At 36.0% G+C, this 23,816-nt stretch overlaps 2 protein-coding genes and 2 long non-coding RNA genes across 5 annotated transcripts; 2 read left to right on the top strand and 2 right to left on the bottom strand.

Annotated features, from left to right (window-relative positions):
- Positions 1 to 271: 271 nt before the first annotated feature.
- On the top strand, positions 272 to 610 carry LOC135633887 (chaperone protein dnaJ 11, chloroplastic-like). The gene has a single exon (XM_065143861.1). The coding sequence runs from the start codon at positions 272 to 274 to the stop codon at positions 608 to 610; it is 339 nt and encodes a 112-aa protein (XP_064999933.1).
- Positions 611 to 1,002: 392 nt separating this feature from the next.
- On the bottom strand, positions 1,003 to 11,579 carry LOC135633091 (enhancer of mRNA-decapping protein 4-like). The gene is made up of 12 exons (XM_065142167.1): positions 10,671 to 11,579; positions 9,071 to 9,120; positions 8,834 to 8,990; positions 8,444 to 8,662; positions 7,313 to 7,441; positions 5,591 to 7,165; positions 2,928 to 3,275; positions 2,728 to 2,847; positions 2,254 to 2,424; positions 1,966 to 2,127; positions 1,670 to 1,795; positions 1,003 to 1,539 (listed from the first exon to the last, which is right to left on the bottom strand). Exons 1-12 carry the CDS (start codon positions 11,442 to 11,444, stop codon positions 1,231 to 1,233), a joined length of 4,140 nt encoding a protein of 1,379 aa, XP_064998239.1. The 5' UTR covers positions 11,445 to 11,579; the 3' UTR covers positions 1,003 to 1,230.
- Positions 11,580 to 21,769: 10,190 nt separating this feature from the next.
- On the bottom strand, positions 21,770 to 23,773 carry LOC103977869 (uncharacterized). Of its 2 annotated transcripts, none has more exons than XR_001977150.2 (6): positions 23,397 to 23,773; positions 22,964 to 23,022; positions 22,746 to 22,857; positions 22,525 to 22,676; positions 22,021 to 22,302; positions 21,770 to 21,886 (listed from the first exon to the last, which is right to left on the bottom strand). It is a non-coding gene; the product is annotated as an uncharacterized LOC103977869 (long non-coding RNA). The 2 variants fall into 2 exon arrangements; XR_671123.3 differs by having other exon boundaries at positions 21,783 to 21,919.
- On the top strand, positions 21,841 to 22,858 carry LOC135633611 (uncharacterized). The gene is made up of 2 exons (XR_010495066.1): positions 21,841 to 22,066; positions 22,198 to 22,858. It is a non-coding gene; the product is annotated as an uncharacterized LOC135633611 (long non-coding RNA).
- Positions 23,774 to 23,816: the final 43 nt, after the last annotated feature.

The raw sequence follows: 23,816 nt of genomic DNA, 5'->3' as shown, positions 1-23,816 counted from the left end.
GGCCGTTAGATCAACGTCGGCGTCTTCCATCCTACGGCCAATCTATTCAGCGCATAAGAAAAATATGCGTATGTTTTCGTCAGGGTAGGCTACGAGCTCAGTGGGCCAGGAAAGCCCGCGGTTGACATCGCCCACATGGGTGGAGACCGTCGACCCTAACATTTATATTAAGCCTCCGTTTGGGCTCCTTCCGGATCGCTGCTCTTTTGGATCCCTCTCTCTTAATAAGATAACGAAGAAGAAGATGTCTGCAGCCCTAACCTTCGCCGGGATGTCCCTTCATGGCGCTGGCCGACACAGGACGGTGGTGGCGGAGAAATGGGCGCCGGCGGCCGCGGGGACGAGGGGGAGGAGTCCGTACGATGTGCTTAGGGTGCGGGAGACGGCGACGGCGGGAGAGATCAAGGCGGCGTACCGGTCCATGGCCAAGCGGTTCCACCCGGACGTGGCTGCTGACGGGAGAGGGGACGACTTCGTGGAGATTCACCGGGCGTACGAGGCGCTGTCGGACCCGGTGGCGAGGGCGCGGTACGACCTCTCGATGGGGAGGTGCTGGCGGGGGGCGGAGCGCCTCCGATCCAGGAGGTGGGAAACGGACCAGTGCTGGTAGCCATAGTGACGTTTCGCCTATGACCGACCTTAGTGGTGGTCGTCACAGAGTCACTATGACCCAAGGACGCAGAGACAGACCTGGTAGCCACTCGAGGCAAGTTTCGCCGATGGCCGAGAGACGCATCTCCTTCCCCACTGTTTATTGGAGGAAATTTTTCTTTGCATTTTTGTGCATAAATAAATAAACATATAGCTTCAGGGTTTTTCTAGCATGTTATGTCTCTATTCTCTCTGTAAATAAGTTAATAATTAATTGACCAGGCTTTCTTATGTAATGTAGATATGTTAACAACTTACCAGGAATTATTTTTTTCTCATTTGATGCTTGTATTATCCAATAAAAACTTCACAATAACAAGAGATAGTCGATTAAACAAAACCAAAGGAGAATGATTATCACAATAAAACCCACATAAGAATTGAACTCGAAGTACATGATCAAACATCTAGAATTACAATTGTTCAATCAAAACCTAATAAAGAAGCGGAAGAAACACAGCCATTCAGGAATCATTCCTAATTTACATAACTCTTAATGGGATTTCCAGTCTCCCTCTTGTCTCTAACATCAACTCGTTTTGTTCTATACACATGCTCTGCTGCCCAACCACGAGTCGATCACTTGCAGGTCATAAGCACAGAATTTATCACATGCATCAATAGGCGTATGTTGGTTGTTTCGGAGGCAGCGGTCGTCGGAAGCGCTCTTTGGTGGCCCAACATGCTATAGACTTGCTCAAAGATTGGCCTTACGTGCATCGTGATCATGGGGTCCGTCGGGTTGATTGCTACGGCAACATCAGTCATCCAGCCAACTTTTCTTGATGTTTCGTTATTCAAGTCGCATGCAAGTTGCTGCAGAAGTGCCAGGAGGACGCCTTGACTCAAGGGAAGCGGCACCGTAGAGCAAATTGCCCGCAGATCAACCTGCAAAATGATGCTAATTAGTATAAACAAAAAAAGGGGTAAATAAATGAAATAGCTGAGACAGAAAACACTGAAAGGTGAAACATGACCGAATTATCGCCATGGCTACTTTTCATACAGATACGGGTACCTGTGTGCACAGCCAAGACACAATGGAGACATCACTTCTTTGAAGTGCCATTGTGAATGCTTCCTCATACTTCCGCTCCAATATTAATCTTGAGAGCTCCTTTGTTGGATCTACAGGTGCCCCAACCTGCCCGACAGAAAAGACATGCTGTGAATGAGCATGAAGTAACATTGAGTCGACCATGCCTCCATGGAAACAAAATGATCCAAGGAAAACAGCAGATCCGGAAAATCCATGACAATAAAATAGGCATCTTAAGATGAGAGAATCTGAAAAGCCTGGAATTCATGATTTACAATCTCAGGAAGGCCAGGTGTCGAGCCATTTGATTGCTGCATAGCAAGAGGGCTCAGTGCCTTTGTGTTTCCTGCAGCAACAAGAGCCAAAAGCTTGCGCTGGCCATCAATTAATTCAGTGGTGAGATTTTGGGTGATTGATGAAGCAGAGTTGATTGCTTCCTGCACATAATAACAAATAATTTACTGCTAAGAAAATTGTTTTCTTTGTAGACAGGCAGATATAACAACTAAGCTGAAAATGCAACCATATCAGAAGAATAAACCTAAATATTGTAAAGTGCTTACCCTCAAAGTAAGTGCTAATGGAGTATTTGCCGCCTCAAGCTGCTGCTGAGCAGAAGCAGTATGTTCACTCATTCCTTTCTGGAATGCATTTTCCACTTGCTCAAACATCACTTTACAAGAGTTATCAAATGCTGGAACCACTGATGATTCCAAACAAGATCTCAGGGAATCCTGCACATTGAGATAGCAGGATCAAATTTTCAACCATAAATAACTTTGGATTCTGCTAATTGAAAACATTTGCAACAAATGCCTGGAGGGAGGAAAAAAATCAGAACCAAGAAAAATAACAAATAAAACAAATCCCATCAGTATAATATATTTTGTGCCGTCCGACATCAGCATACAAGAACCACATTCTTGTTATTGAAAAATACCCACTTATGAACAACTGTTTGTTCATAATAAAGGTTACTAGTCTGATGCAAATATCATATGTCAACCAGAACATCGTTTCTTGCTAAGCTTGCATACCTGAAGAACTTGCTTCCCAGTAGTTTGGAACTGTGTTTGGATTTGTCTTGCAACTGCAGTTTCAAGTTTAGAACTCATAGACTTCTCTAGCTGGTTCACTGTCTTATCACCAACTCCTCTCTGAGAATGAAGAAACAAGAGATATTGGATAAATGCATCAGATTTTAGACAAAATAATCACCATGTAGTTAAAATATAACCTGAAATGACTCTGCGATAGTTGTAGAAATAACAGGCGTAATTGCACGAGCTACAGTGGACCCTATCGCAGACAGTTCTTTCTTTAGTGCCTTTTCTAAAATGGTTGGTAAGTCCTTATTCACATAGTTGGTTATTAGATTTGTCATCTGCTGCATACGCTCCTTCTCAAACTTCTCATGTTTTGCATTTTCTTCTTGGATGCGGGCCCACAAAGCATCTGCATTGGCCTTGATGATCTTCTCCATGCTCCTACTTAACATAGTCTCCACCCTTTTACCTTCTTTTGCTACTGGTGCAGCCACCATCACACCCATCTGCTTTTGCATTTCCTTTTGCATACTCATAATCTGCAAATAATCGACAAGTTGAGACTGCAAAATATATTAAAATAACTGCATATGTGAAATATATGAATGGCAAAAACCTAATCTATAAGTCTGTCTCTTAATGGAAATGGCATATATTTTTAGATTTAAGAAAATTTGACAATTACAAATCAGTTGAAAGAGAAACTTTGTTAGTGTAACTAGTTCAACATCAGAAGCATGCATGAGATTTCAGTTAATTGTCTGAGTACACACTTCACCTACAAGATGGAACCATAGGCTTAAAGAAAGCACGGACTCTAGAATTGACCAATGAGAACCATGTAGTCAAGCACACATTGCCACTGAACTTGTATAATGATTATTAATTTTCGGGCATTTCCAACCCACAATCAGCTAAACATAATATAACAAAGGATCTCTTGAAGTACTATTAACAAGGATGCCAGGGTCATGTCTTCCTGAGCGTTTCACATCATGTGTACTTCAAGGTTCTCTGTTTCGCCCAGATCGATATGAAACAGGTAATATGGAACATTCACTGTACACAGACCACCTCCATTTTGGGTGGGCAGTCTGGCCCACTAGAAATTTTTTTAAAAAAGGAAAAAATCTTCAATCAGGGCTTGTGAATGCAAACCCTCTTCTCCATACACAGAATTATTCTCGAGCCACTTCCATCCGACGCATCTACCTCCCCGCAGCTGCTGCTCACCACCAACTATCTCCCTGCCACTGTCGTTCGCCACAGCCTCTTCTTGTTTCTTCCTCCTCTTCCTCCACCGTGCCTCTTCTTGCTTCCTCTTTCTGTTTCTTCCTCTTCTTCCTACACAGCCTCCTCTTGTTCCTTCCTCCTCCTTTCTCCTCTTTCTTCACCACCTCCTCTTCTTCCTTCCTCTTCCTCTTTTCTCCTCTTCCTCGATGCCTTCCTCTTCTTTCTTCTTCGTCTTCAAGACACAGATATGTAATGGTGTACCGTTTGTTGGTAAACTGGTACCAACAGATACGTATAGATCCAGCTAGTGCACAATACAGGTCCACTACAACCGACGTTTGTTGGTGTACTTAATTCTTCATTATCTCAACCTACTAATAAAAACATGAGCTGTAGTAGCAGTATCACATATACTGCTTACCTGATTCTCAATAGAACATTATATTAGTAAAATAAAATGTTTAACAAAGGAGAAAAACCTGCCGTAGGCATATGTTTATACAAGCACTGATTTCTTATAGCACCTTAAAAAAGGTGTTGAATTCTTAAACATGTGATGATCAGTGAAAATACCCTTAGACCAATGAAAACAGTTACCTAGCATGTGGCAATCAACCTATGTGTTATAAACACAATGCATGTTGGCAATAGATGCTAACTCATATGAAAAGGACAATACCTTTAAAATGAAAGAAGATAATACCCTATGGTTGTGCACTACCTACAAATGACAGGGACAGTAGAATGTAAAATCTCAAGACTGAGGGGCCAAGCATCATGGTGGTACCAGATACCATGCACTTGGTACTTTGCCAGTATATATATATATATATATATATATATATATATATTATGGCAAGTATATTAATCACAGGATCAGGTCACTTTCAAGGGCTGCATTGTAATTCATATTAAAAATGGAGAGGATTGGTCGGATCAGCTAACTCAAGTTGCTGGACGGGCACTTTCACTTAAACAATAGCTTAAAATTCAAAAATAAAAATAACTAAAACAGAAATCAAATGAGATTACTCCTTCCTCGATTTAATTCCTGACAGCAACATGATTTTGCAGAATTTGCTGTTGAGGATCTAGTGGGTCACAAAGGAGAGGCATGTCCAGGGAAGGCATCATCAGCATTGATACCCCAACAAATCCTCAATGAAGAGGATCAAAATGAGGATCCTTATAGGAATAGATCAATCCAAATTAAGCCAATCCCCCAGCCATGAACAGCATTGATACGCCCAACAAATCCTCAACAAAGAGGATCAAAATGAGGATCCTTGTAGGAATCAATCAATCCGAATTAAGCCAATCCAGCACAGTGAACGTCCCTTGACCTTGGATTTCCCAAATTGGCCAATACCAATCTGGTCAATTCAGGAGTGATCTTAACACTTCTAACATAACACAAACAGTAACAGACAAACAAACTATTAATGTTAAATAGCAAGCAGGCACTCCTAAATTGGCCAAAGACAATCTGTCAATTCAGGACTGCTCTTAACAATCTTGACATAACATACAGTATTAGACAGATGAATTTTTAATGATCTATAGCAACAGTAACAGACAGATTTTAATAAGAAAATATGTTGAATACAAATGAAATTTTCACCTGGTTCAGCATTTCCCGCATAGCAGGCATTTGAGGGAAAGTAGCATCAGCTGAAGGGACATTTGCACTGCTCCCTGGGTCATTCAAAGTATCAGTAGAATTGAAAGGGCTTGAGGAAGGTGATGAAGGGCTTAACATTTGGTGTTTATTTTCTTTCTGTTTCTTCCCTTTGTCAGCTGCAAGAGATTGAGATGCTGCAGTAACAGCAGATCCTGTCACCTCATCTGTTGTATTTTTTGTGTCATCAGGAACTTCCTCAACAGTACTTGGCAGATGTTTCTTTGACCCAGGAATAGCAGTGTCCTCACCTGGGTGACTTTCTTCCTCGAATGAATTTTCTGTTAAGATAGAACACTCATTGTCCACCTCAAAGTCAGCCAATGATGTCTCAGGGGATATCTCCTTGTTCTCATCAGGATAATCTGGAGGCACTTTCTGAGAATCAAGTTCCTGCTGACCTGATCTACCCTCACCCACTACTTTTACTTCCAGATCAGAACCGTCGATGTTGTCACCAGTGGTGATATTTTGAAGCTTAACATCCTCAATTATTCTTTGATTGGCTCGGCTGCCTTCTGAAGAAGGTATAGCACCCGATAAAATTTCTGCAGGAGTTATTAAATGAGTTGAGTTGCCACCAAGTTTAAACATCATCCGAGGATTAGATAACTTGGAGAGATCACTGTGTCCTGCTTTAGATTCCTCCTTTGGTGTAGTCTCTTTTGTCATAGGAACATCAAATGTGCTTGGAACAACAGAATCCACTTTTCTGTCATCGGAATACTCAGAATATGACCGATCAGTTTCACAGCCACCAAGTGATGGTGCTTCCTCAATTTTCTCAGGGCTCTTCGGGGCAGGTAATGTTCCTGTAAAGTCCACGTTTAAGGGAACAGAAGATGGTGCAACCTGCAATGCATCAGCATCTGCTTTCATAAGTGGAGGAGCACTAGGCTGAACTTCAAAACTTGAGGCAGACAATTCATTAGTCCTGGTGGCCTCAGAAGAAACTGAAGCTACAGCATGTGAAGTTGCAGATGCACCGTCGAGGCTGCTATCAGTAAGTCCACAAGATGGCTCTGGGACACCTGCTCCTTCCAAACTAGGTGTATCAAAAACACGAGATAAAGGATCCTTTACCAACCCAACATTAGTGGTTGGTGGTGGTAGACATTGAATTAAATCCAATGCATATTGTTGGATAGCCTGTGTCTGTACACAGTAGATTTGAACCACCTGTTCTCCATCAGGAAGAAAATCATGTGTTGCAGTAAGACTCAAAATAGGCATTGCAACAGTAAAGTCTGCTATATAGTCCATGTGCGTAGAAGCAGGATATGGACCATAGTCAACATGCACAGCATAAATAGCATTCTTCTTTGCATTTGCAATAACAATAAGGCTTGCTTGAGGCAAAACAACTATTTGATTGAAAAATGCCTCTTCAGTTCGATGCTCCAAAGAACTTTTTAACTCCAAGGTCTGAGTACAATGCCATGATTCAGAATCGCTAGGCAATAGCCAACCTTCTTCAGTAGCAGAAGCCCAAATTTTCACTTCTCGACTCAAAGGTCCCTGCAAGAGAAGATTACATGGTTCAAAATGCCACTAAAGGCAGCACGGCTATATAAAGAAAGGATGTTATTTCTTCATGGAGGGTGGAATATGCATGCAAAAGACTATCTGCTGTAATAAGCACCACAAGGCAATAAAGGTACATACTGCTGTAATGAGATTGATATGATCAGGGCGGTGGGGTGATGTCATAAATGCCACTGAGTTAACAGGATGACCATCATGTGGCTTGAACATGGCAAGGGGCACCATTTTACGATCATCCCAGATTCTAACCTATAACAGAATCAGAAAACCAAATCATGAAACAAACCATAACAAAAAAACAACTAAATATTATGCAAGTAATGTAACAACTCATGCTTCTCCTTGTTGTAGATACCAAAAAGAACCAGCCACTCACAAGGTTGACTACAGTCTAGAAATATGTCTCTCGTGAAGAAATAAAAAATTTTCACAATTGAGCAAATAAAAGAAAATGCTAATAAATAAGAATGTCATTTTTTTGTGTTGTTTACATCAGAACAGGAAGGAAATGTACAAAGGATTTGCTGTCCTTTTTACATCTTATGATCAGACCATGAAGCCAATGTGCTGGGTGAAGTATTTGAATCCTGATGTTTTACTGAACCTTTTTCTTTCCTCTACACAGGCATGCAGCACATACAATAGCAAAAACTATTGAAAGAGATATCATAAAAGTTACTGAGCAAAATATTTGTTAACCTCTACATTGAATCATCAATATGGAAAAACTAAAAATAGCTGGACATCCATATCCAAGAGCAACAGAAAGATGAGATACTAAAGCTCCAACAAAACTTACTGACATTGAACAAAACTAAATTATAAGCAAATGACTGCTGCAAGGACATAGTGTCTAACCGAATATATGCCATCAGTTATAAAATTCTAAAAGATTTGGCACAATTGAATATGAACACCAGAAAGAGGCTCTTCAAAATGACACACTGCAAACTCTAACTGGCTAATTCTCTTCTGAACTAAAGAGATATATTATCGCATTTATAATCTTTCTTTTTCACATGCATCTCGTGCAAGTCCGTTGCCTGTTTAGAATTAAAACAATTCATTGCAAATTTGGTAAGGATATATGTAGGTTTATCACCAGTAATACATTTTTCTGCAAAATATTTATGTAATAATAAGCAGTCATGCGACCAACACCAAGAATTTTAACTGCAGACCTTTACATTCACCCCATTAAATTGAAATAATTTTCAATCATTAAACAGTTAAACAGGGATAAGTACAAACCGTTCCATCCTTTGATCCTGACACTAGGCGAGTGACCATCCATTGAGATATAGACAAATCCGTCACTTCTCCATCATGTTTACCAATAATTTGCACTCCATCAATCAGCTTCTCAACATGACATTTAATAGGTTCCTCAGCCAAAAATTCCTTTCCTCTTCCAACTTTGTTAATGTCAATTTTCAGTACCCAATATCCAATTCCAACAAACAAAATTTCCTGGAAAGATTGAACTATAAGCTTCATAAAATATCACCAACAAACCACATTTTAGGTCTATGAGCAGCAGCAAAATATGCATCCTTATATCAATAAATTAGAGGGCAATAGAAATGAAGCTTGCAATCAGTTAGCCCAAGAGCTCATGCATACTGAAAAAGATTACTTTACTTGTTTGTGAGAGTGCCAACAAATTCGTGGATGACATGACTCCCCCTCTCCTACAATCTGAACAGCCATTACTATTTTTCCTGTTATCTGTGGTTTATTTTCTGTATCAGGCCCCTCATCAATCTTCCAGACAAATACCCTTCCATCAATGCTTGCACTGCAATGGACAAAATGAGTAGGATGTCAAAGCAAATTGATTAAAAAAATAGAAGTAAAATCAAATAGTAGCAGAAGTACCTGGCCAATAAGTGCACATCTTCAGCAAAGAAAGTCATGTCAGTGACCCTCTAGAGTATAGGCAAGTAACATCAGTCCAGAAAGCCAAAAAAATAAAATAAAAGTTGCAATATAAATAGCTTCCAAAGTGTAGCAGGAAGAAAGGAACATTTCAGCCATTACATAATTGCGAACCAAGTGGAAAGAAAAAATCTGTAGCAGTTTAACCATACATAACAAAAATAACATAGAAATTGTACTTTGACATCAGCAGATTAAAAAGTATATATTTCATACATCCTAGATCTGATTAAATAGGATGAATTGAGACAGAATTTGGTAAATAAGTAATTATCTTAAATATGTCAACCACACTTGTTTCATCAGTGGGTAAATGCCAAAAGGTTTATGCAAAAGAAAAATGAGACTTCGATATGACAACTGGAACAAAAACAAACTATTATAGTCATGAATGAGGAATCTGGTGAATCTTAATCTACATGAGCTTAGAGCCGAATATGTTTCTTTCATTTCTGTTACTGTAATATGGCCTTGTTCAAGTTTTCCACTGACAAAGTAGAATTTGCATATAGCAAAAGATGCAAAACATAGAAGACCCATGAATTAAGGAAGCTACGAAATGATCAGAAATCAATATAGCATTTGTTAAGTTCCACAAGACCAAATCCATGAGACCTCCTGGATCCTATAGTTCTATGGACCCCAACGATTAAGCATCTGCACTAACTCGAAGTTCAACTCTACCAAATCTAAGTACACCTCCAAAGGAATCAATAACATTGTCATATGTATTGTAAACTTACTCAAACCATGAGCAACACCAATTCATAAACTGAACTGTTTCTTTCTAAAGCATGTTCAACAACCAGAAATTTTTCAGGAATTCAATTGGAGTTCTTTCAATTGTTAATTGATCAATGATAGAATGTATTTTCCTAAAAAAACTCAGAAAGAGTCAATCAAGCTATCATCAAGCACAATAATAGCAACATCCATATCGATGATCATGCTCCACTAAGATGAAGATCAAAGCCCATATATATATTATTCTTTTGGCTCAAGTTTCAAGGACCAGGGTATGGTATATTGTGATAACTAGATCTATTAGTCACAGGAAAATTATAAAAGAATAACAAAAAAAGATTTTCCACTTAATGTAATGCAGAAATAAGTTTTACTTAGCAGTGAAAACAAACTTATGATATAAATCTAAAATGGTTAACAAATTAAGTTCCATGTATATCAGCAACCTTTTAGTCATTTTGAAATTACAGGTAACCAGTAGTTAAGAGTAACATTATTATCATCAGTATCAATAAAGTGCTATGCATCTTGATGCTATGTAACATCAAAAAAGTTTATAATCAGAGTATTAAACAAATAGTAAACAATAATTCACCCAATCCCATATGGCAGGAAAACCTTAAAATCCATAGGAAGGAACTCCAGTCACATAATTCACAACAATAAATCCTACAACCTGAGATTTTATCTTGATATAGTAAAAGACAAGCCAATTCATCACACTTTTGAGGTCAAACAAATTCATCAATCAAACACAGAAGATGTACAAATTGAACTTTAGTTTTCGAAGATCAACCTGAGAATGCCCCTTGAGCAATGATCTCAGAGCTGTGTTGATATTGAGCACCCTGATAGCACCAAGCTTAAGACCATAGCATATGTAGTTCCGGTTGACAGCGATCTGGCGGCCCAAAACAAGCCCTGGGTCCGAGATGTACTTGGTGATCGGCGTGACCTCAAGCTGTGGCGGCTGTGTCTCTCCTGGCAGCCTCAAATCCACATCATAGACTGTCCGTTCACCGGCACCAAGAAGCCGCCCCCTTGGCAACTTGTTGCTCGGCATCCTCACCGGAGCTGACTGGACCAGAGCTGCAGGCGGGGCCGACGGGATGGGGTGAAGCATGGCAGTGGCGGCAGTGGAAGGAGCCAGGAACTCCGATGGCGCGGATGAAGGGGGCGGCATCGAGACGGCGGATTCGAGTTGAGCGGGAGGATTCAGGAGCGCCATGAGGCGAGCGCCGGGATTGGTGTTGGGGCTAGGACTAGGGTTAGGGCTGGGATTGGGACTGGGGGGGTGGGAAGAGGCGACAGCGGGGGGGTAGATGGCCGGGGGCCGGTGGAGTTGCTCCTGCGGGTAGTGGAGGAAAGGGTGATGGTGGAATGGCGGGGTGGCCGGGGGATAGGAGAAGGCGCCGGGGAGCGGCGGCGTGGGGTACGATGACGGCGGCGCGGGGTACGCGGAAGGAGGTGAGAAAGGCGGCCGGGGGGCGGCGCCGGGGTTGGGAGGCTTGAAGAGAGCCTGTGTGTCGTAGTTCCCGGAGGTGTTGGGGCTCCCGGCGGGGGATGCCATCGTCGGCGTCGGAGGTGGGCGCTAGGGTTTCAAGGAGGGGTTTCGTCTATCGTGCGCCGATGTGGGCGAGCCGCGTAGGGTTAAAGGGGGGAGATCTCAACTAGGAGAGTACAGATTGGAGAAGACGAGGGGTCAAAAAGCAAGAAATATGTTCATGGTACTCTTTTTATTCTAAGACGAATTTTCACCAAAAAAAAAAAAAACTTATTTAATATTATTTTTTTCCCCTTGAAACATTCTTATTTTAAACATTCTTATTTTAAAAAAATGTTCAAATAGTTTTTTATGAGTTATTTTACTCATTTAACATTGAAAAGTTAAGTCTAAAATGATTTATATTAATTTAATATATATATATATATATATATTTTTTTTGGTTAAGGAAACTTGCAATTGACTGCAATAGTGTATGGAGCTACTGTCATAGTTAAAAGTATGTGAGCTTTTGTTTGCTATTTATTGTCTGCAATAATATATATATATGGAGCTACTGTCTTTTGTTTGCTATTTATTGTTAAAAGTATGTGAGCTTGTCAAGAAACCTATAAGCTAAAAACAATAAACTTGTCAAAAAACAATGCATATATCTTTGTTATTGTTTATTATTTTTTATCAAAAATAATGTACCACATATTAGTAAAAAATTGTTTGATGACCAAATTTTTACCACTAACTAGAATGTCAAATGTAAAAAAGCCATTGCATTAGTGCATGATATATTTTAGAAGAATCAGAAATATATTTAAAAATTAAACAATAGCAGCACATTGTGTAGGATCTAAATAATTCTAAAAAATATTTAAAATAAAAAACATTGACATATATCCCTCTAGATTCAATTTAAAGGTATTTTAAAGCTTTTAGGGCATTTTAAAATGTCTTGAGACGATGCATCCCATATTAGTAAAATTTATTTAATGATCAATTTTTTGTTTAGGACCTAATTAGAAGGTAAAATATAAAAAAAAATGGCATGAGTGCATAACATTTTTGAGGAATTTTAAAAAATATTTTTAAAAAAATTAGAAAAAAAAAGAAGCACACTATGTCGAGCTTCAATAATTCTAAAAAATATCAAAAAAAATTATAAAATAGAAAAACATTGGCATATGTCCATCTAAGTCCAATTCAAAGGCATCTTATAACTTTTAGGATATTTTGATAATTCCTGTACCATTTTGTGATTTTAGCCAAAAATACTGCTATCAAATATTAGTAAAACTTTTTTTATAGTCAAACTTTTACTATGTCCTACATAGTGTGACATGAGTGCATGATGTTTTTATGAAAATTTGGAAGAAAAAAAAAGGTTAGAATATTAGAAAATGACACACTCTACAAATCTAAAAAAATTAAAAAGTATAAAAAAAATTATTAAAATGGAAAAGCATTGACATATGTCCATTTGAATCAAATTCCAAGATATCTCTAATTTTTTAGGACATTTTGACAAGTATTGTTATGTGATGCACTACTTTTTAGATTTTGGCCAAAATCAATGCATCACATATAAAAAATATTTTCTGAGAGCCAAATTTTTATCAAGCATTTGGGACCTAATTAGAAGCTCAAATATTAAAAGACATTATATGAGTGCATGCCATTTTTGCTAAAAATAAAAAAAATTAAAAAAAATGACATTCTATGTTGGAATTAAAATTTTTCGAAAAATATATAAAATTTTATAAAATAGAAAAAAACGGCATATGTTCATCACATATTAGTAATGCTTTCAAGATATTTGGTAAGTCTTGGTATGCGATGCACTGTTTTTGGATTTTAGCTAAAAATAATGCTTCACATATTAGTAAATTTTTTTAATAGTCAAATTTTTATCAGTTGTTTAGTACCTAATTAGATGGTCAAATGTTAACATACTTATATGAGTGTCTAATATTTTTGTAAAATTTTAATATTTTTTTGGAAAATAAAAAATGACATGATGTGTAAGAGGTGAAAAATTCTGACAAATATTGAAAAAAAACCTCTAAAATGAAAAATCACTGGCATATACCCATCCGAAGTATTATCTAAACTTTAAAATATTTTTTAAAATCATAATATGTGATGCATTGTTTTTGGGTTTTGGCCAAGAATAGTGGGAAATATTTTACGATGGCCTGACTTTTATCATGTGTTTGTGACTTAAGAAGAATGTTACATGTCAAAAGACATTGCACGAATGCATTATGTTTTGCTAGAAATGAAAAAAAGCCAATGTGTTATTACCCATTTTAGTGTTACATTACTCCATGGATTACGAGAAACATTGTTTTCTTTCTAATCATCTCCGTATAGGGAGGTTCCTATTTCTGATGAAGTGTTTTTAGTTTTGCATGATACTGATAGGCAAATAGCTCAAGTTTTGAGACTCTTTTTAAAGACTTAAATTATCAATTTTATTATAATGAAGACGATGATAAAGAAGAGGTTGAAGGTGATAAAAATCTAATATTTATAATGCATTAGATGTTGTTGGTGAGCAGCTTACTTTAAGTGAGGATATGTGTGATAATATTAGATAAGTGCTTGTTGAATAGTGTTATAGCCAAGATAATGGTGTGTTGTTAAATACACCAATTTATTTCACTGAAGATAATAATTATTCCTACAATGATCATTTTGTTGGTTAGGTATGTTATTTGAATGATTTGATAAAGTTATTTTCTTATATTTATTTGGTATATATTATTTTATAACTCAAATGATATCTTTGTACATGTTTTTTGAGGTAAAATTCAATTTCAAAAAGTCTTGAAATACTATGTCATCCAAAAATTTTTAAGATTAAAAATATTGCAATTATAAATTATAAGATAAAAGTAAAATATAAAGTTTTTGATTGTCAATGGATGATTGTAATTGACCAAGATTGAATAGGGATTATAAGAACTGTAATAGTTCTTTCATTGCTGATCAAATCAAACATTAAGTTATGTCAAATATTAATTATAGTTTATACTTGAAAGATGATTATTGTTGATATTCAAAAAAATATATTGTTTCATATAAGAAGATTTATCTTGCACGAAAGATTACTCTTAATATGGTTTGTGGTGATTTTGATCGATCGATATAATTCTATTATTAAGGGAGTTAAAATTGCATGAGACTCATATTTAAATAGTAATTTCATTAAAAAATTATTTTTTAAAAAATTTGGATTTTCGAAGCTTGTCTTAAAAGTTTTATATTATATATGTGACCTATTTTCGATATTGTTGTTGCACATCTATTAGATAAATATCCTAATATAACTATTGATGGTTATAATAGATTATTTCCAATTGCATTTGGTGTGATAAAATTTTGAGTATAGGTATTCATGGGAGTGATTTTTTTTGCAGCAATTGAGAATATATATTTTGGGATGCAAAATTTTGATTATTTTCAGTGATCAAAATAAAAAAAAATTTATTTCAATTGTGAAAGAGATACTCGTAAGAGTCTATCATAGTTATTACATTGTTCATTTATCTTAGTATCTTAAGAGCGACTTACGAGATGAAAAAATTATAAAGTTATTTTGGGCTATTAGTATAAGTTTAATGAATGTATATAAAAGTTGATAGAAAATTATAAAAAAAATTATTTAAAAATCTAAAATTAAGAAGAAGAAAAAAATTATATTTTTTTCATAACTGTCGTTATACAATACTCGCTCCAAAATGTATTTAAAAGAATGAACTTATTACTAAGAAGGTTCATTATTTATCTCTTACCTTTATGATTGAAATGATTAGCAGAAAGGTTACTGAATGGTTCTACATCCATCATGAAATAACTAATAATTTAAAATCAATTATGACAAGTAGAGGATTAATATACCAAACCAAATGATAAGGATCAATACTACGGTATCCTTCCTTATACTAAAATACAAGTGCAGACATCCTTTAAGATAGATAGTTATCGTAGATTTGATGTTTTGATATTTAAAAAATTTTATACTCTCATGACTGTTATTGGATATAAGAATGCTAATCCATGTTTTTTTTTTGAAGAATTTTATACAACTAACACCTACAAGGAGACTTATATTAATAACTTTTTTTCTACGAGTAACAAATAATATTTTATTTGATGAGAATTTGATTATATCGTATTACCTTATGGTATAAACTAATAGAAGAAAGAAAGCAAGAATTAAATTAGCATATAGTGGCGTGGCAAAAAAAATATTCAAGGTGCCAGCAATTTGAATATAATTGTTGATAATGTAAATTCTCACCTATATCATCAGCTAGCTCGAGGGCATTGATATTTAGATAGTTTTGGTTATCTATTTTTTAGGGACTTATATAATTATAATTTAATATATTCTAACTATTTGGTTGTCTCTCTTTTAAGTAAGTTATATTATAATTATATGTTTAAGTAAATTCTCTGTTTTACAAGTTCAAACAATTCAAAGATATCCTAAACAACTTAAAAAAAAAAAAACATTGTCATATGTTTAACAAATCGAAAAATTAGATAATAACATGTTGCTAAAGAGATAAATATTTAAAACATTTTGGCAAATGCTACTATGCCATACACTGGTTTTGGATTTTGGCCAAAATATAGTATCTCATATAAGAAAATAGTTTTTGATGCCAAATTTTTATCATATGTTTGCGACCTAATTAGAAGCTTAAATATAAAAAAATATTATATGAGCACATGATTTCTTTTTATAAAAGTTTAAATAAGTTATGAGAAAAATGGCACATTATGTAGGAATTGAATAATTCAGCAAAATATCGAAGAAATTTTCTTAAATAAGCATAGAGTAAAGTATGTTGATGTGGATCTAATTTCAAAACATTTTGACGAGTGCAGTTGTGGGATGCACTATTTTTGGCTAAATTAGTGAATTGCATATAACTAAATATTTTTTTAGTGGCTAAATTTTATCAGGTGTTTATGACCTAACTAAAAGTTCAAATATCAAAAAAATTAAAGGGTGCATGATATTTTTTCAAAATAAAATTTTCCAAAAAAATGAAAGAGTGAATTGAATAATTTATAAAAATATCAAAAAATTTCCAAAATAAAAAAATATAATATATCTATGTGGATACAATGCAAATATATCATTTAAAATTTATGATATTTTTTCAAATCCTGATAAATAAAAAAATTGTGTATCGTACATTAGAAAATATTTTTTGGGGGTTAAATTTTTACACATTAGAGAAATACTCTTTATTATCTCAAAACATTGGAATAAGTACATGGTTTATACAATTTTATTTACACGATAGGAGATACATTATAAAAATGCTCTTTATATGATCAAAATTTTAATCATTTGTCTAATTTTAAAATATTAAAAATTTTCAAAGAATCATATAAAAATGATACATTACCTATTAGGAAAATTTTTCTTTAGTCTAAATTTTCTACATATATTGTGGACCTCTTTAGAAGCTCAAATATAAAAAACATTGCATGAACGAATTATAATTTATTATAAATGAAATAAATGAGGTGAAAATAACACACTATTTAAAAAAATATTTTATTTTTATAAAGAATGCTCAAAATATTAATAGTAGAACAACAAGTTTTTTAAATATTATTCAGAATAATAAATATTAATATTATACAATAAACTAAAAGTTAAGATTTTCTAGCAAAAGAGTCATACCATAAAGAATCGGAGACATACCTTAAAAACTATGAAAATTTTGTCATAAACAATGTGACGATGACAGAAAAGAAGTTCAAATGAGTCAGATGATGTTTAGAGGTTATATAGTATATCGCGACAATAATGATGGAATATAGAGTGGCAAAAGATGAAAGGTCATACAACATAAGTCGTGTCGATTAGTAAATATAAAATAAGGATCTATTGTGTATAATAAAAGCACCCATTCAAGTTAAATTAATTTTTTATCCAATGTTAATATTATTATTATTTTAAATAATAATGCTCTTGGGAAAAAGATAGAGATTTTTTTTCAAAAATTTACCCATTATTATTTAGTCCCTAAATAACTTAGTATCTAGTATTAATTCTTTCTATGATTTTCTTTGCAGATGCAATGATGCATGATGGGATTAAGGATGACCTATAGGTAATTTGATTTAAATTTAATTTTCTACATGGACATAAGTAAAAAAAAAAAAATCAAATTAAGTAAATCTTATATTGTTTTGTTTTATAGTTTATGAATTTCTCATATCTTTTTTTTTATAAAAAATAATATTAACTGCGAATGATCGAACGAGAAGATACTCTAAATGCTATTAGGTTTCTTTATAATAGATTTAGAAAAGGATAAGAGAAAGAAAAAGAAAAATGAGAGGATGTGCATAGTTTTCTAATTTTTTTTTTAATCTGTGAATTGCTTTTTTACCACTAAAAGAGTATTTATGTGAGAGGATGTGCATAGTTTAAAATTAGAGAGTATATTTAGAAAGAAAAAAAAGGGATCATAATGTTTTCTTAATGACCACAGTAGCAAGATTTATGTTTTTCTTTTAATAATAATAAAATAATAAATATGAAAATGATTGTAAAGTAAAAAATTGAAAAAAGTTATTACAGATATTTGATGGAATGAATGCATTAAAGCCCCTCTCTACTACCTCAGACATTGTCTCTCACACTCTTTCTTCCCATGTTCTAAGTATCTCCTACTTACTGAGCTTTCTGATAGCTCTATGAAGTATATGTAGGAAGATTTCATATGAGAATAAGCTTGGTAGTCGAATACCTTAGCACATTGGATCTGCATAATGAACATCATTCATAGTTCAAGAAGAAAGTAAGCTCTACTAAGGACGCAGGATCATAAGAAAAAAAAATATAGAGGCGGCAATCTTCTTTGGACAACAAAACTCCACCTTGTAGATCCGCAGGGAAGAATACTGCCATCTTTTGTTTTCTTTATGGCATCAATACAACTTACGATCATCAAGCTTGCTGGTAAACATATACTTGTGCAGAAATCTTGACACCAATTTTTGGATCTGTATATTTGATGCCAGAAACTTGCGATTCTGAGAGTGTCAGCTGCAAGAGAAAAAGATGATGGTGGATATATTATTATATTGCGAAACATAAAGGCCAAAAAAGACTTGATGTATCATTCTGCCGTTCTAACCTCTAAAACTATTTTTTTTTCTTTAACAAAATATTGTGGTTTAAAGTTAAGATAATACAAGTCAATACCTAAAAAAAGTTATCTTTTTTCGACTGAATATCACGGACTTAGTTAATTTTGCCTAAGTGTGCGACACCTTTACGTGTTCGTCTGTAAATGTTAGTCTCCTCAAAGTCTCCCATGGTCCTTTAAAACCTACAAAAGAGAAAACGGATTAGAGAAAACGTTTCACTCGGGATCCACAAACAAATATTTCCGAAAACACTTCATAAACAATGTAAATTAAAACAAACTTTACAAGCTCTGAACAATTGTACAACAAAGGGTCAAAATGGTCCACTACAGATCGAATATCTATCCACATGACACAAACTTTATTTACAAACCTAAAAAGGCCATCAAACCCAACTAAAATGGGGCCTTTAAGCCTTGGACCATCCCTGTATATACTGTGCAAAGCATGAACAAACCAAATGACACAGACATATATATAAGTATTACATCAAACATCAACTTTGTCCGTGACATGATGTCCCTTTTTATTTTATTTTTTTATTAATGTTAATATTTTCTTGCATCCCAAAAATGTCCTTGATAGATTTTTTTTAATCTTTTCATTGGATAATTAATCTATATATATCAATTACAGTATTTTTGAATAGGATTATGGTATCCTTGGTACATTAACAAAAATACCATAACTCCATTAAAAATATCATAATTGACATAGAAGTCCATTTCTTTTGTATGTTCTCCTTGATAAAAATATCTTATTTGAAACTCAATTAAGGTTGGTAAATTAAGTACTTTTATGAAGATGTCGAAAACAGTAGGGCCTCTATTAAAAAACACTATAGCTGATATTACAGTAAACGAGCCGATATAGTGCAAAGGATGGAAGTGTTTTTTGGTATATCAAAGTAGACAAACTGATCTAATACAAAGGACGAGAGTCGTTTCGACATATCAAAGTTAAGACACCAATCGAAAAAATACTTTTTCAATAAATTTGCTAATAAGAATTCAAATTTATATGCTACTTTTCTATTTTGACAAACTAAGAGGAGGATGAAGAGAGAGTCCAAATAAAACGCTTGAGATTCAAAACACTAGGGCTAATTAGCATCTAGAACGATTCGAAGTCCGCGAAATCGAGAAGACCAGCTTTAACTGCAACTTGATACATGCGAGACATAAACTCAGAATAAAAGCACATCAGACCTGTGCAGCTTAGCCAAGAGATATCCGATTTACATTTGATAGGAATACTACGACATCAGGTGTAGAGTTTTTCTATTGTTAAGGAAGTATATTGTTGATGTTTTGGTTAGTCCGATATTGTCCAAACCCGTGTATGTAGGATTATCTGAAATAGATCCGATATGACTTTAAGATAGTTCTGAGGTAAATCTTAGATGACTCCGAGATAGTTCCGAGATGGAAATATCAAGCTTCCGAGATAGAAGTATTATGCTCCTAAGGTGGCACCTGCATGAAGACCAAGGTTTGGAGAGGTTTCCCGACCCGATCTCAACAACCTCATGAGTAAAAATGTTGTAGGTTGGAGGTAAAGTATTTTTGTTGGAGCATTCGTTGAGAGGGTTAGTAGGCGGACGTTCCTGGGATAGTAGGCCCTCCTTTTAGCGATAAATTGTTAGGAAAAAAATTTATTGACATATTGGCCAACACGACATGGTTTGGATTCGTATATACATGATTATCTAAAGTGTCTTCGAGGTGACTCCGAATTGGCTCCTAGATGGCTTTGAGTTGGCTCTGAGATGACTCCGAGATAACTCCATGATAGTTCCGAGATGAATGTGTCAAGCTCTTAAGGTAGAAGTATCGTGCTCTCGATATGACACCCGTATGAAAATTCGGAGTGGGGGAGATTTCCTAACCTGATTCCTTTGACACTCAAGTTAGTAATATGAGATCTCCAAATATGAGCTCGAGTAGTTTAAGAAAGGAAAGAGTTTTTTCAGTTTTTATGTCTTAAGAAGGAGGAGAAGGAAGTTTATGATGTTCTTTGTTGTCATAAAAGAAAAGAAAAAAGTTTAGAATTGTCTTCGTTGCGGAAGAGAAGAAAGTTTATGATTGTCTTTATTGCCATAACGAATGAGAAGGAATATTGTATTTCTCTACTTTGAATCTTTATATACGGATAAAGGATAACTAGGATGACACATTACGATTACGTGTCATAAATTTTGATATTAATTATTTGATCTTACGAAAGCAACCTCTTGCACGATATGCTAGTGAAAACTGTGTGGATTGTTAAAATGCTCGGAAAGAAATTAACATGAAATAACAGCTTGCATGATCCGATTCAATGACCTCATCCTAATCCAGCTGTGAGACTATGTAATTGAAAAACCTCCTATTAACAAAGTTTACGTTAACAATTCTAAGTTGGATATACATTGATCCGTAAGAGGTGTTGGTGTCAGGTCAAATTCTTGTCAATCTCAATCTCATTACTTAGTTGAAGTGCAACACTGGTGCAGACTTGAAAACGATCTTAAAAATGTATAACAAAGACCAAAAAAAAAAAAAACCAATGATTTTCTCACCAATTCTACCAAAACTAAAAAGAACTCACTTCACATTAAAAAAAAAAAATGAAGTAAATAATTATCATATTCATGGTCCCCTATCAAAATATATGATCCAAAATAATTTTGTTCATCTTCTTACCTACCAGTTACCCGCGGCGCTACCAGGGCCTTGATCGAAGACATCACTGGGACCCATGTTTCAGAAGAGGCACCGGGACCCACGTATTCACTACCAAGTCACGTAATTACCTCGTCGGTCACTTGAGACTTCCGGACTCCGTCGGAGACCTGGTCTATGATTGGAGGAACCGGTGGTTCCAGAGTTGGGTCCCACCGATCCAGGTACGTTCTGAATCCAATGCGTCGGTACCGGCCTGTTTTTGCCACTACAGCCGTCACCGTCACCGTATCAAACTTGGAGCCCCTTCATCTGTCCCTTATATATATATATACACACACACACACACTTCTCCAAGGTCCAAAACCCCTCCTCATCCTGCGAAAGAGAGAACCTTTCTCTTTCGTGTTGGCTTTCTGTTGCCTGTTTGATAAAGATTGGCAAAGGAGAGAAGAGATCGATCATTATGTGGTGCCCGAGCCGGTGCTGCTGCCTGTGCTTCATGCTGCTGCTGGTGATCCTCCTCGTCGGGCTCGTCTTCGGCTTCGACGTCTTCTTCCACGGTTTCCACAAGATCAGCGACGCCTTGCACGACGACACGCCACAGGGAGGCGGCTTCCCCGGTGGGCGGCTCTTCTTCCCCGGCGGCGCCCCTCCTGCTTTCTGAAGAACGGATTCTTCTTATTTCTTAGATCTCTGCGTGTTTTAATTTTTTTATTTGGATCTGTGATATCTAGCTTTGATAATTTGGTTCTTTAATCGTATAAAAAAGATAGATTCATAAAGATAGCCGTTACCTGATGGATGATAGCTTGTGTATAATAATAATGATATTTCACAAAGGTAGGCTCTTCCACATCCTTTTCTTTATTCAGCATCGTCCATCGAACTACTCAACTCGAGTACAGCCACCCAATCCACACTGTTGTCAGGAAGTTTGTGGTTGATGATTGATCAAACCATTGGTTATGCAGTTATGCAGGAATCTTAGCCCATGCTAATAGAGAAGAGAAGGTGGAGAGGATGAGCCAAACAAGTGAATTCAATGGTTCCAGTGCTGGTCAACAACTGTCAGATACCTGCCAATTTCCAAAGTGTCATTAATCAAATCATGTAATTGTTTCAGGCAAAGAATTTTAACTGGTGCACCGTATATAGGTGATGTAAGAAACAATTGCTGACACAGAATATTGATGACGAGGAAACTAATAACAAATGAGGAATATTGCCAGCAGTAGGACATCTTTTACTTTATGTATTGGGAGCTTTACAATGAGCACAGAACAACCAGACAAGCTCACCTCCTCTACATCGGGTGCAATTCCTACCGAGGCTTCCATAAAGATCAAGCCAGGCTCTTTGGCAAATTGTTATCCCTCCTCAGTGCTGCAGCTTCTGTGAACATGATCGAGCATCTTCCAGCCGGCTTTCGAGATGATTGAATGTCTCCCTCCTGATAATGAACTCATGAACGAACAGTCCTAGAATCTTGAATTCATTGTATCTAATATGTAATGACTACCTGGTGATGTCATGGACAAGCAATGCACCAGAATCACCTTATATAAGATATGGTGATTGATGTGAAAGATCCTTGTCCAGTCTATAAAGCTTTGCGTCAAATGCTTGTCATTCTGGTTGAAGAGGCATATCATCAATTCACATATAGCAAGCAAAAGAACAATCGAATTTACACATTGCTTTATTGGTAAAAGCAATGATCATAACTAGAGTCCATACCATTTTGCTGGCTGGTTCATCTAATGAAGTAGTTTCTTCCCGTCAAGCAACTAAATTTTCTGCAAATTTGTTAGGTCACATCAAAGAAATTAATTTACAGAATGATATCATGAACTGAATAATCAAAGAGGAATGCAGCAAAAAGGAGTGCATCATCGTCGAACAATACTACAAACGAATATTGAAATCCGAAAATCCCAAAAAGAACTAACTTACAACAAAAACCGTCCAAATTTGCAGATGGCCAGCAGTAGGCATTGAAGCAGGAAATGCGCATTACAGATTGATGCACAAATTCTAAGACCATGATCCCAGATCAAATTGATTAATCTTGTCCTACGTATCCTACCAACAATACACTAGCAGAGATGTATCCTTGAAGAAATCCAGAATCAAGAAAGAGGGAATCATTGTTTCCGGTAGTACAACTCACCGAAAGAACTGACTCAGGAGACGACTCTCGCGTACCGAGCAGAAAACGACCTGTATCGCCGATGATGATGTACTTGAAAAGGCAATCGTATCTCCGCCATCTTTCCACGCAACGAAGCCCAGATCCGAAAACCCTGATCGACCGAGGCAATGAAACAAGAGATCAATGCGATCGAAGATAGATCGAGAGGAAGAAAGATCGATCGCTTGAGGGTGATTCGGTTTCAGGATTGCTTCGAGACGGAGTGTGATGAAAAAATTACGAGGTTTATCCGCAGTTTCCAACAAGGGCGGGCTGCGATCCTCTCCAAACCACACAGGCCGAGTTCTCTCTCCAAGTCTCTCATCCTCGCACCTTCCATCTCTCCTACCCTCACATCTCAGCCATCCGCTAGTGCGAGCCCCGTCGATGGCCTACCTA

This window comes from Musa acuminata, chromosome BXJ3-3 (genome assembly GCF_036884655.1).
Source record: "Musa acuminata AAA Group cultivar baxijiao chromosome BXJ3-3, Cavendish_Baxijiao_AAA, whole genome shotgun sequence".
Lineage (NCBI taxonomy): Eukaryota > Viridiplantae > Streptophyta > Magnoliopsida > Zingiberales > Musaceae > Musa > Musa acuminata.
Note: the sequence above shows the minus strand (reverse complement) of the source record. Positions and strands in the feature narration are given on the sequence as shown.

Excerpts from the sequence above, each read along its gene's own strand:
- LOC135633887 (XM_065143861.1), top strand. The coding sequence starts at position 272 with ATGTCCCTTCATGGCGCTGGCCGACACAGGACGGTGGTGGCGGAGAAA.
- LOC135633091 (XM_065142167.1), bottom strand. The coding sequence starts at position 11,444 with ATGGCATCCCCCGCCGGGAGCCCCAACACCTCCGGGAACTACGACACA. Across the intron at positions 8,663-8,833 it reads GTTGGCACTCTCACAAACAA|GAAATTTTGTTTGTTGGAAT; the intron begins GTAAAGTAATCT and ends CAATCTTTCCAG. Across the intron at positions 3,276-5,590 it reads TGCGGGAAATGCTGAACCAG|ATTATGAGTATGCAAAAGGA; the intron begins GTGAAAATTTCA and ends GATTATTTGCAG.